Source organism: Propithecus coquereli, unplaced genomic scaffold (genome assembly GCF_000956105.1).
Source record: "Propithecus coquereli isolate 6110/MARCELLA unplaced genomic scaffold, Pcoq_1.0 Scaffold127, whole genome shotgun sequence".
Classification (NCBI taxonomy): domain Eukaryota; kingdom Metazoa; phylum Chordata; class Mammalia; order Primates; family Indriidae; genus Propithecus; species Propithecus coquereli.
Genome location: NW_012136858.1, coordinates 6,687,601 through 6,700,919, shown reverse-complemented (window position 1 = coordinate 6,700,919; position 13,319 = coordinate 6,687,601). Strand labels below are relative to the sequence as shown.

Genomic DNA, 13,319 nt, shown 5'->3' with positions numbered 1-13,319 from the left:
ATATACCATTAGAATACTAGTTATAGCAGCTCATAAAAGAAGTGTAAATATTGGACAGAACATTTATTAGATAATGTATAACCATACCAAACAATCTAATGATGTAACTCCCGTCATTTTATTCACCCTGTTCAAACATCATGCCCTGCCCCTAAAAGACTTAAATATACAGAAAATTTCCCCAATAATTCAGGAACCACTCTTATGCTACACTAGTGGAAATTATTTAGACTAGAAAGGCACATAACCATCTTTATATTCAAAAGATCTAAAGTGAAATCTTACTCTGTAATACCAAATGGTCCATAGTCCACACCATGGGATTGCCTTCATTCACTCTTCAATCATTTTTGAGTATCTACCACGCACCAGGCACTAGGTACACAGTAGGTGCCAGGTGCTTAAAAAATTGGTGAGGATACACAGACAGGGTCCCTGCTCTACGAAGCTTACAGTCTAGTGGTAGAGAAAGATACTCATCAAGTAATCCCATTCATGATTTGAAAGACTGCAAGTATATACAAAACTACAAAAGAGAAATTTGACTTTGTCAGGGAGAACAGGTAAGTATTCCTGTAAAAAAGGATGTTTAAGCTGAGACCTAAGGATAAGTAGGTATTTAGCAGGTGAAGGAGAAGAATATTCCAGGCAGTGGAAACAACCCATGCAAAGGCAGAGTTCATGGTATTTTCAAGGAACCAAAACAATGCCAGAGCTATGCCAGAGCTGTGACACCTTGGGCAAAGTAAGCACTGACAGCAGACTTGAGAAGTAGTTTGGGACTATACTGTCAAGGGCCTTGTGTGCCAAGTTAAGGTTTCTGATCTAAGAACAGTGAGAAGCCATTGATGTGTTTTAATCAAGGGGGGTGGGATGGGGTGATTTTTGTGATAGCAACATGTCCAGACTCATGCTTCAGAAAGTGTTCTATGGCTGTAATACTGACTAGAGACAAACCACAGGCCAGAGAGAGCAAGAGTAGATATAAAGATACCAGCATAAAGACCACTGCCAGTTTAGATGAGAACAGATGGACAGCAACAACGATAGAAATGAAGAGAAGTAAATGATTTGAAAGATCATAAAGATATAAAAATCAATAGGACATGGCAATGAATTAGATCTGAGGAATGATTAAGAGTTAAACATTAAGGGCGACTCGTAGGCAGGGTGATTATGAGTCCAAGCTTACCAAGCATTCTCAGGGTAATTATTAATAGCACCCTCTTCTACTCTCAAAAGTATCCGGGTTTGGAAAATAAATCAAATGGTCTCTACTCCTAGATCTCTTGCTTGCACTAATTGAATAAATGATGGGATAATCCACTGAGACAGGGAACAATAGAAGAGGTTTGACAATAAATTCACTTTTCAATAAGGCAAATTTGAAAAACCTTTAAAGATTTCCATGTACATATGTGAAGTAGTTATCTACATATAAATGGAACTGACTTAGCAGGGATGAGATAACCTCATAAGAAAATACTGATAGAGAAAGGAAAGGACACAGGTTTGAGCTTTGAGGAACTCCAACTTACAACAGCCAAGTACAGAAGAATAAATCAAGTTAGGAAGAAAACTAAGCATCATTACATCACAGAAAGCCAAGGGTAGAGACTATTTCAAGAAGGGAGAGTCAACTGTGTCAAACAGTGTGCAAAGTCAAGTTAAATGGGAAGTCAAAACTATTTGATGGAATTAGGGGCAGTCACTGTTGACCAAAATGACGCCCGTTTTGGCACACCAATGGAAACAGAAGTCAGACTAGACTGGGTTCGACAGCGAGTAGAAAGAGAAAAAATGAAAATACAAAGTTTAGAGAACTTTTTCAGCGGTTTGGCTATGAAGAGAGAAGCAAAATTCTCTGGAACAGAATATCACTCCCTGCTAAAAAAAAAAAAAAAAAAGAAAAGAGAAATTAATGGAGAAAATCTACTTGAGAGGGAAAGGAATAAATAATTGAGAGACAGTTTAAGGGCTGCTCATTAACAGGGGATATGCGCAGATTCCCTTTTGATATTTTACTAATTTTGTGGGGACCTAGGAGAACCCATGACATATAAACCATCATCTTCTTCAGGGTAAAAAGTACTAGAGAAAGATACCAGTCTTTTAGGAAATTGAATATATTCAGAGAGGTATGTAGCAATGTACCATTCATAATCATAAATATATCATTATGATAATATATCACTGGAATATTAGTCACTACTCACATTAAAATCTTAAATATTTAATAAAATACAAGATTTTCAACTATCCAAAGTTAAAAATATTCCACATTATCAACACCCATGTAATTTAGAACATCTACACCCCTCAGTTATACCTTTGGTGAAGATTATTTATTTCTTCATCCTTGCGGTTTATTTCCACTCTGGCAGTTTTGATAAGTGCTGAAATATTCTTCTTAAGAGACTGGTTTTCATTTTTTAAGCTGAAATTCTAAAACACCATAACATGTATTAATAAAGTACCTATCCACAGGATTATTAACACTACTACTTATGTTAGCTAATAATTGTTGAATGCTAACTACATGCCAGGCATCCAACAATTAATCTTATGTAACTGGTAAATAAGCCCTATGCGAAGTACTATTATTCCCATTATATAGATGGGGAAGCTGAGATTTAGAGGAGGTAACTAGCATCAGAAAAAGCCCACTACAGAGTTATGAAATAGATACATATAAGTAGGTTTTCGTCCACAGTTCCTGGCTTGTAACTCCCATAGCCCTTGTTATAGTCTTTTGTTGTAATGTTGGGTGCTTTAGTCCTCAGGAGCAGGCCTCAGGAAACACACTCTCTGACCTTTTCCTGCCCTCCTTTCACCTGCCCCAAGGCAGGACTCTAATCTTCCCCTCTCCTTTCTGATTATAGACCCTCATTCCAGAGAGGATCCCACCCTATGCCCTGGAGGCCAATCACATTTTGACAAAAGTTTTTCCTTAAAAACCCAAGATGACTGGGTTCAGAGCGCTTCCACATAGCTGAACATGTGGAGGTTCCTAGAGGGTGGGGCACCCAGGGAAGGCATGGAAGTTCCACGTCTCTTCCCGGATACCTCATCCTATGCATCTCTTCATCTGTATCCTTTGTAATATACTTTATAATAAGCTGCGAAACATAACTAACTATTTCCCAGAGTTCTGTAAACCACTCTAACAAAGTAATCAAACCCAAAGAGAAGAGTTGTGGGAACCCCAAGTTGAAACTGGAAGGTCAGAAGTTCTAGAGGCCCAGACTTGGGACTAGTGTCTGAAGGGATAGGAGGGGGCCATAGTTTTGGAGACCAAGCCCTCACCCTGTGGGATCTGACACTATCTCCAGGTAGATATTGCTGGGATTGAATCAGAGGACACTGGTATCTGCTGCAGAACTGACTGCTTCATTGGTGGTGGAGAAAAACCACCCACATACACACATTTGGTCACAGAAAGTCTTTTTCTGTGTTGATGACTATTGTGGTGTGAGAGCAGAGGAAAAACATACTGAGTTTTTCCTAAACATCCACTTAAAATGAAACATCTTAAAACAGGGATCAAAATGAAAAATCAATAAACAGCAGGGGGAAAAAAATAGGTCTGCCTGAGTCATTATCTTGAAAGTTGAAAATAAAAATGATAAAAATTCTATTACCTTTAACAACTTAGTTTAAACTTGCGACAATGTATTGGTTCTCAGATAAATAGAGAAAGAATCTAGAGTGGACTGGTTTTATCAGGAGAAGGGGAAAGGAAGAGAAATAATTTTACCAAAAAATAAAAATCAGAACAGGACATGACATTTCTAATTTTTGCAGCACAATCACAAAAAGGGTCATTCTGCCAACACTGTGAATTATTATTTTTCACCATTTTTGAGGAGATACCATTTGTCCCCAAAAGCATTTCTAATAAATCTTTGTTCCTCAAAGCCATTCTCTTTTAAAACATCTGTCATTATCTCTAAAATTTTATATTACTTAACTATTAAATGATCTAAATCTAACAGATCTTTTATGTCAATGTCATTTAACAAATAAGCAGTTTTCCTATATCAACTTCATCAACTCAAGAAATAATCCATATTATTATTGGATTATTGGATTATTATGGATAAATAATCCATATTATCTGGCATTATTTCTATTGCCAGATTTGCTATTTCATTTAATACTAAAATAAAGCACCTTTATAAACTGTCAACACTTTAGCATTCTAGTTTCTATTTATAACCAAAAAAATTTTTAAGTATTGATTTCAAAAGTTTAGAAGGCAAAAATAAAATATTCATTATAATCCTACCTGTGTCTGTATTTCCTTAAACTTTTTCATCAGCTCTTTCATTTGCAACTGACATTTTCCATATTCTACTTGCAACTGTTAAATATAAAAGGCCTAATTTAAGGATCATTCTAAATTATTATCTTAGCTTAAATGATATTTCAAAATATTGAAAAATTTGCAAATCAATCCACCAAGAAGTATAGATGAAATCTATTTCTACGAGGTATTAGTGAGATTACTGATTTTTAAACTCCAAACCTTAAAATGCAAATACAGTAGAAAGAAATGTTAAGTCTCAGGACATTTCATGCAACATACAATATAACTTAGTACAAATCATGAAAAGATTAAAATGTTTTAACACACTGATTGCCTGTTGAGGTATCACACATTTAGACATTTAAATTCAGTCAAGCAAAGTGGTAACTAAATTTAGACAAGTATTCAGAAAACATTCCTTTAAAAAGCAGATCTGAAGGCAGAAACAGACTTAAATACTCTGTTAGTCTAAGACTTGGTTCCTAAACACAAAATATATAATAGTAAGATGCTGACTGCTCTTTAGGGGCTACAAAAGAGTAAATAACTGTCCTTATTAACTGTGGCGACCCATACATCATTATATGTTGCCTCCTTTGCAGTTCCTTCTTCGGTCAGGATCTCTTCATATAAATCTAAACAATTTCTTGATGGTACACAGGATTTGGAAGAACAATCTAAAAATAAACAAATAAAAAAACTTTACATTAAAATATTTGTTATACTCTTCGATGCTATGTCTATTTCAAAGGCTTATACATTTCTCTACTCCTACATTTCATTTCTCCTATATTCCAAATTTACACTGCTTTCACAGATGACTGGAATACCAGTTTACCTAAAATGATTATGTCAACAAATCAGGTGTGGGGATCATATCTGTTCAAAACTTTGAGACATTTGGTTATGGAAAAGGTTTCTAATTTGTTTTGTTTCCTTTTTTTGAAACATTCAGTTCTCACTCCTCTGTCATCCAGGCTAGAGTGCAATGGTATGATCATTATCTCACTGCAGCCTCAAACTTCTAGGCTCAAGCGATTCTCCTGCCTCAACTTCCTGAGTAGCTGGGACTACAGGCATGGGCACCACCACACCCAGCCAATTTTATTTTTTGTAGAGACAGTGTTTCACTATATTGCCCAGGCTGGTCTTGAATTCCTGGCCCCAAGCAATCCTCCCACCTCGGCCTCCCAAAGTGCTGGGATTACAGGCTCAAGCCACAGTGCCTAGCCAAGATTTCTAATTTGGATAGGTCATTAGACTCTCTGCATATCACTCTTACAAAAACATTCATAATAACTATACTTTTCAAATGTTCTAAAATGATGTAACATACAATAGTATGAGTAGAAATATACACACAGACACCAGCACTGGTTGTATTTAATTGGCAGAAAATATTTTTCCACAAAGTCCAATTAGATCTGAGACCTAGATGAGTAACAAATGTGTGTGCTAATTTATATTTTTTTTTTTAGATGCAAGGTCTCACTCTATCACCCACGCTGGAGTGCACCAGCACAATCACAACTCACTGCAACCTTCAACTCCTAGGCTCAAGCGATCCTCTCACCTCCTCAGCCTCCTAAATAGCTAGGACTATAGGTGTGCACCATGATGCCCGGCTAATTTTTAAATTTTTTTTTTAGAGATGAGGTCTCACTACATTGCCCGGGTTGGTCTCAAACTACTGGCCTCAAGTGATCATCTGCTTCGGCCTCCAGAAGTGCTGGGATTACAGACGTGAGCCACCACACCAGACCTAATGTGTTTTATCGATCAAGCAAGCTCTGGGCAAGAAAATAATTGTCCGAGTATAATCATTTCTAAGAATGGTCAAATTGACTAGGATATAAAAGTTATACCAGGAATTGGTAACAACAAAACAAACACAACATACTAACCAAACAAAATGAAACTATTTTGTGGAATTTACGTACCAGAAACAGCACTGTCCAACCCAGCATAGATGTCCAATGAGCTTTCATCACTATTTTTAAGAGGGGAAGCTGTAAGAAAAGCAAAGACTAGTTAAAACTGACTTTATAAACTGAGGTTTTTCCATTCCTACTCTGAAGGGCCAGGAAACAGACTTTATTAGTTTTGCTCCAAAAAAGAGGCAAGTTTTTCTACATATTTATAAACAGGAAGATTTTGACACATAGATTTATGCCTTGACTACCTCAGATTTAGACTTAAAAATTTGCTTTCAAAAATATATTAGTGGGGGGCAGAGCAGGGCCTTGTAGCTCTGCAGCCTCATCAGGCTCAGGCTCCTCCTTTAAAAAAAAAAAAAAAGAAAAGAAAAAATATACTAGTGATTAGCTGGGAGTGGTGGTGCATGCCTGTAGTCCCAGCTACTCAGAAGGCCAAGTCAGGAGGATCACTTGAGCCCAGGAGTCTGAGGTTGCTGTGAGCTAGGCTGACACCATGGCACTCCAGCCCAGGCAACAGAGTGAGACCCTGTCTAAAAAAAAAAAAAAAAAAGCTAGTGAGAAGCTTCCAATTCTAGTAATAACAGTAGTTTCTATCAGACCAATTGTCCTGCAGATAACAACTATAAACACTAAACAAAATATTCACAGCTATCTGAAGAGATAGAGAGCAACCCAAAGGCGGCAAAAACTAGAGGGGAGACTACACCTGAATGAAGACAGCATTGCATGAGTTCCCCATTCCACTTTTATTACTGCTTTTTGTTGAAGGACAGGCTCTAACTGGAGCCACATTGGGCAGTGACAACTGAGATAGAAACTTCCAGTCCTAATAGCTTAAAGAATCAGAGGAAAGACTTTGGGGTGATAATAGCAACTAGAAAGTGAGAGGGGAAATCTCTGGGTGATTCCCCAAAAAGGGCAGAACTCCAAAAAGCCAGCTAAAGCTAAAATATTTGAACAGAGATTTCGATTGCTATCTATTACAGGCAAGACAGAAGTGCAAGCTCAGCTAAGTTAAATACCTGCTAAAATTAAAAACAACAACATGCCTGTAATCCCAGCTACTCAAGAGCTTGAGGAGGGAGGATTGCTTGAGGCCAGGAGTTCAAGACCAGCCTAGGCAACATAACAAGACTCCATCTCAAAAAAAAAGAAAATTAGCTGAGCATAGTGGTACACACTTGTAGTCCCAACTACTCGGGAGGCTGAGGCAGGAGGATCGCTTGAGCTCAGGAGTTCGAGACCAGCCTGAACAAGAGCAAGACCCCATCTCTACTAAAAATAGAAAAAATTAGCCAGGTGTGGTAGCATGTGCTTGTAGTCCGAGCTACTCAGGAGGTAGGAGGATCATTTGAGCCCAGGAATTTGAGGCTGCAGTAAGCTGTGATGATGCCACTGGACTATAGCCAGGGCAAGAGGGAGGGGAGGGGAGGGAAGGGGAGGGAAGGGAAGGGAAGGGAAAGGAAGGGAAGGGAAGGGAAGGGAAGGGAAGGGAAGGGAAATCATTACCATTCATAGTGGCAAAGCTGCTAATTTGATTACATTTTAGAGGCTTGAAAGCATACAATAGGAAAGTTCACATTTACTAAGCACTCCTATGTGCCAGGCATTTTATGGTATTAATTCACTAATGTATGAAAAGAAAAGTTAGTGACAGTTTTTCCAATGAGAATAAGTAAATAATTTTATAATTTAAAAAATAAATTTAGAAAGACAATTAAAAGTAGCTCTTACCAGAAAAGACATCAAAAAGACTTGTTCCATCACCATTGTCATCATCTGCTGCCATGATCCTATTTCCTTTTGATAGTCGACACCTAAGGTATTATACATAAAAATTTTCCACTGTTAAAATCAACCTCACAATTCAGAGAATAAAACCCAGCTTCAAGTTAAAAAGCAACTTTCAAATTTGGACACATTGAATAAGTTTCACTCTCTACTATCCTTAAAAGCAGACTCAAGATATAAAAAAAATGTCTGGCTGGTACGATGGTAGTGGTTTATCAGAACTTATTAACATTAGTGTCACTAAAGTTGGTATATGACCCCCCGACTGTTAAATTTGACTAGCTCAAAAAAAATTTTTTTCCAGGCAAAAGTCAAAACTATAAAATGGGTTGGGCGTGGTGGCTCCCGCCTATAGTCCTAGCACTCTGAGAGGCTAAGGTAAGAAGATTTACATGAGCTCAGGAGTTCGAGACCAGCCTAAGCAACAGCGAGAGCCCCCGTCTCTACTAAAAATACAAAAATTAGCCTTCTGTGGTGACATGTTCCTGTAGGCCTACCTACTCAGGAGGCTGACTGAGGCAAGAGGATGACTTGAACCCAGAAGTGTGAGGTCGCAGTGAGCTATCATGATGCCACTGCACTCTAATCCAGGCAACAGAGCAAGAACCTGTCTCCAGGAAAAAAAGCCCACTATGTGCAGACAGTTGGTGAATTCTACCATATCTTCAAAGAACAGATAAATGTTAAATCTACTCCAGACAACAGAAAAAAGTTGTTTGCTAACAGGAAAGTAATTTTTTGAGGTTAGTATAGCCTTACTATCAAAACTGGTCAAGGATAGGACAAAACAGAAGCATAACAACACAGAAAAATTAAAGCCAATCTTTCTTATGAACATGGGAAGAAATAGCCAAAAAAAAAAAAAAAAATCAGCCAACACAATCCAGCAAGACGTTAAATAAAAAAACATTATGAACAAGTGAAATTTATCCCAAAAATGCAAGGGTGGTCTCACATTAAAATTGCTTCCCACAGACATATGGGTTAGTAATTCTGATGCTGATATAAATGGATCTTGGAACTGAACAATCTAAATTAATAGGTGGTAGATGGTGGGAGCCAGATTTCTTACTATTGGAGTGGGAGGTTATAGAAAAGCAAGAGAACCGGCTAGAATGACCCATGAGGTAAGGAATTAAAGCTGAAGACATCTGTAAGAATCACATGATTAACATACTATAGATACAGATAATTAGATACAGAAATTTTTGTAGATGTGTATATAGTAATATATGGGTTAGTATACACACATATATTTCTTTACCTCAGAAGATGTAAAAGAAATGATATCCCAGTAGCAACAAGCACACCTAGTACCCAGATCTTGATGTCTAATATTGTTCTCCATTAAAATGAACCAGGGTTGGCCGGGTGCAGTGGCTCACGCCTGTAATCCTAGCACTCTGGGAGGCCGAGGCGGGCGGATCGTTTGAGCTCAGGAGTTCGATACCAGCCTGAGCAAGAGCGAGAGCGTCTCTACCAAAAATAGAAAGAAATTAATTGGACAGCTAAAAATATATAGAAAAAATTAGCTGGGCATGGTGGCGCATGCCTGTAGTCCCAGCTACTCAGGAGGATTGCTTGAGCCCAGAAGTTTGAGGTTGCTGTGAGCTAGGCTGACGCCACGGCACTTTAGCCCGGGCAAGAGAGTGAGACTCTGTCTCCAAAACACACACACACACAAAAAAAAAATGAACCAGGGTTCTTTGGAGAAATAGCTGATTCTAAAAATGGGCAGAAATACACAAAATAAGCATGGGGCATCTTATTGTGCCAGAAAGTAAGTGCTCAAAAAAAAAAAAATTGATGGGCATATGTCAAAGGGGCACAGGAACCAATTGGAAGAGTTCCCAATGGCTGAATCTAGAACAATTTGAGCAAGAAAAGTAGTATTAGATTGTAAAGTAGTACTTGATTATAGTGGAAAGTATAAAATAAATATATATATACATCCATACTGATATAAATGAATTAGTAAATGAGAAGAGACAAATCCTCCATGCAGAAGAATTCCAAATAAATTACATAGATAGTCCACCCTAAAGGAGGGATAACAAAACCTCACTCCTTAAATGTGGGCTGGGCATGGTGACTTCCTTCCAAAGGGTACACAATATGACAAAGGAGAAAAAGAATAACTTTATGGTAAAGAAACCTGACAAACACTACTTCAGCCAGGTGATCAAGGTCAACGTTAATAGTCATAAACCATGTTGATAGTATGTACTCTTAATATGATGTGATGAAAATTGCACTTTACCTCTGTGATCTTCTTCCCCAAAACCCATAATCCCAACCTAATCATGAGAAAAACAGACAAATTCTAATAGAAGGGTATCCTATAATATACTTTACCAATTCTCCTCAAAAACTGTCAAGCACATCAAAAACAAGAAAAGTGAGACAATGTCACAATCAAGAGGAGCCTAAGAAGACATGACAACTAAATGTAAAATGATACACTGTAACAGAAAAAGGATGCACATTGGGTAAAAACTAAGAGCCAGGTGTGGTGGCTCATGCCTATAATCCCAGCACTTTGGGAAGCTGAGGCAGGAGGACTGCTTGAGGCCAGAAGAGTGAGACCGGCCTGGGCAATATAGCGAGACCGCATCTCCACAAAAAAATTTTTAAATTAGCCAGCATGATGGTGCATGCCTGTAGTCCTAGCTACTCAGGGGGCTGAGTCAGGAGGATCGGCTGAGCCCAGGAGTTTGAAGTTGCAGTGAGCTATGATCATGCCACTCTCCTCCAGCCTGGGCATCACAATGAGACCCTGTCACTTAAGGGGAAAAAAAAAAAAATGGAAATCTGAATAAACCATAAACTTTAGTTAATAATAATGAATCTTTGTGACTAGCCTAGGCAACATACAGAGACCCAGAGACCTGGTCTTTACAATAAATTAAAAACTTAGCCGGGTGGGGCAGCTTGTGCCTGTACTCTATGGTCCTCGGTACTCAGGAGGCTGACGCAAGAGGATTGCTTGAGCCCAGTCGAAGGTTGCAGTAAGCTACAATCACGCCACTGCACTCCAGCCTGGGTGACAGAGTGAAACCATGTCTCTATAAAAAAAAAACAAATGAGGAAAAAAAAAAAACCCTGGAGAAACCACAGAAGCATTTCCTTTAGAGACAAGTATGATGCTTCCATTTGAGAAAAACAAGACAATAAAATAAAAAGGAAGAAACTGAAAAGAACTGGAAAGAAGAAAACAAAGCTGACATTATTCATACTATGATCACCTATGTAGAAAATCTATATTATATTGCAACTGGTAAGTATTTGGCAAAGTTGCTAAATATAAGATTAATACACAAAAGCATCAGCTTTCCTCTGTACCAGCAAACAATTTTAAAATGTAACTGATGAAAAGATACTATTTATAACAACAAAACCATAAGGTACATAGGAATTAATCTAATATAAGATGTGCAAGACTTTTATGGGAAAAATAATGAAAGACCTAAATCATGGATCTGAAAACCTCTTCTTAAAGGGCCAGATAGATGGCTTGCAGGCCTTTTAGTCTGTCACAACCACTTAACTATGCCGCTGTAGCTCAGAATCAACCATAGACAGTATGTAAACAAATAGGTGTGGCTGTGCTCCAATAAAACTTTATATACAAAAACAGGTAGTTGACCCTTGATCTAAATGAATGACAAAATATCTCAATCATATATGGGAAGACTCAATAGGAAAGTTGGCAATTCTCTCCCAAATTTACCTATAAATTCAATGCCATTACAAACAAACTTAACAAGCTAACCATAAAATTCAAATTGAAGTGCAAAGGGTCTAGGAGAATCAGGACATTTTTTGTTTTGATGATGAATGACTAAACTTTTTATTGAAGTATAATCATTTGTCGCTTAACAATGCAGATACGTTCTGAGAAATGCATCCTTTGGTGATTTTATTGTTTTAAGAACATCACAGGCAGTGTGGCTCATGCCTGTAATCCTAGCACTCCGGGAGGCTAAGGCGGAGGATTGCTTGAGGTCAGGAGTTTGAGACCAGCCTCAGCAAGAGTAAGACCCCGTTGCTACTAAAAACAGAAAAAATTAGCCAGGCGTGGTGGCATGCACCCGTAGTCCCAGCTACTTGGGAGGCTGAGGCAGGAGGATCGCCGAAGCCCAGGAGTTTGAGGTTGCTGTGAGCTAGGCTGATGCTATGGCACTCTAGCCAGAACAGAGTCAGACTCTGTCTCAAACGAACAAACAAACAAAAAAAGCCCCTTGGTTTACGGAACTTAGGGGTTTGGGGTTTTTTTTTTTTTTTTTTTTTGAGACAGAGTCTTGCTCTGTCACCCCAGCTGGGGTGCAGTGGCACTAATGTAGCTCAGTGCAACTTTGACCTCCCAGGCTCAAGCAATCCTCCTGCCTCAGCCACCCCAGTAGCTGAGACTATAGGTGTGTGCCATAGTGCCCGGCTAATTTTTTTTTCTTTTATAGAGACAAGGTTTTGCTATGTGCACAGGCTGATCTTGCACTCCTAGCCTCAAGCAATCGTCCCACCTCAGCCTCCCAAAGTCCTGGGAATACAGACATGGGCAACTGCCTCAGCCTTATGGCACTTTGTTAGCAGCCCGAACAGCCTAAGACAAACATAAATAAAGAACACAAATCATAACTATATAGGAGCATGATTTTTCACAAACTGAACACATCCATTTAACTACCACTGAGATCAAGAAACAGAACATTACAGGACCCTAGAAACCCTCCTCATGTGTCTACTATTCACTGCCAAATGTTGGCAAAGATGTATGGAGAATGAAAGCATACACCTTGCTTTGTAGAGATAGGACTTGCATGTCTATGGAGGAGGGGGGAATATTTGTGGGGATGTGTACAGATTCCAAAAAAGAATACCATTAGCAAAATCTTTAGAGGAAAGCTTCATTAAGGTATATATGAAGAAATGTAAATAAAACAGCTTGGAATGGACCTTGGATAGAACAGGATTAGGAGATAAGACTGTCAAATTTCATTAAAGTCAGACAAAAGATACTAAATGTCAAGCCAAAGAATCTGGGCTTGACCTTTCAGAGGATAGGAGCACTGAAGGTTTCTAAGTCTGAAACATCAACATAAAGAAATGAATAGGGGCCGGGCGCGGTGGCTCATGCCTGTAATCCTAGCATTCTGGGAGGCTGAAGCAGGTGGATCTTTTGAGCTCAGGAGTTCGAGACCAGCCTGAGCAAGAGCGAGACCCCGTCTCTACTAAAAATAGAAAGAAATTTGCTGGACAACTAAAAATATATAGAAAAAATTAGC

General features: G+C 38.5%; 1 protein-coding gene across 1 annotated transcript in view; it reads right to left on the bottom strand.

Annotated features, from left to right (window-relative positions):
* CASP8AP2 (caspase 8 associated protein 2) overlaps positions 1–13,319 on the bottom strand; it is a 31,271-nt gene that overhangs the window by 10,549 nt on the left and 7,403 nt on the right. Inside the window, exons 2-6 of the mRNA XM_012638192.1 lie at positions 7,981–8,063; positions 6,250–6,318; positions 4,886–4,986; positions 4,289–4,363; positions 2,330–2,445 (exon numbers count right to left, since the gene is read on the bottom strand). Coding sequence (XP_012493646.1) covers positions 2,330–2,445; positions 4,289–4,363; positions 4,886–4,986; positions 6,250–6,318; positions 7,981–8,035 — 416 coding nt within the window. The 5' untranslated portion in view covers positions 8,036–8,063. The remainder of the gene's footprint in view (positions 1–2,329; positions 2,446–4,288; positions 4,364–4,885; positions 4,987–6,249; positions 6,319–7,980; positions 8,064–13,319) is intronic.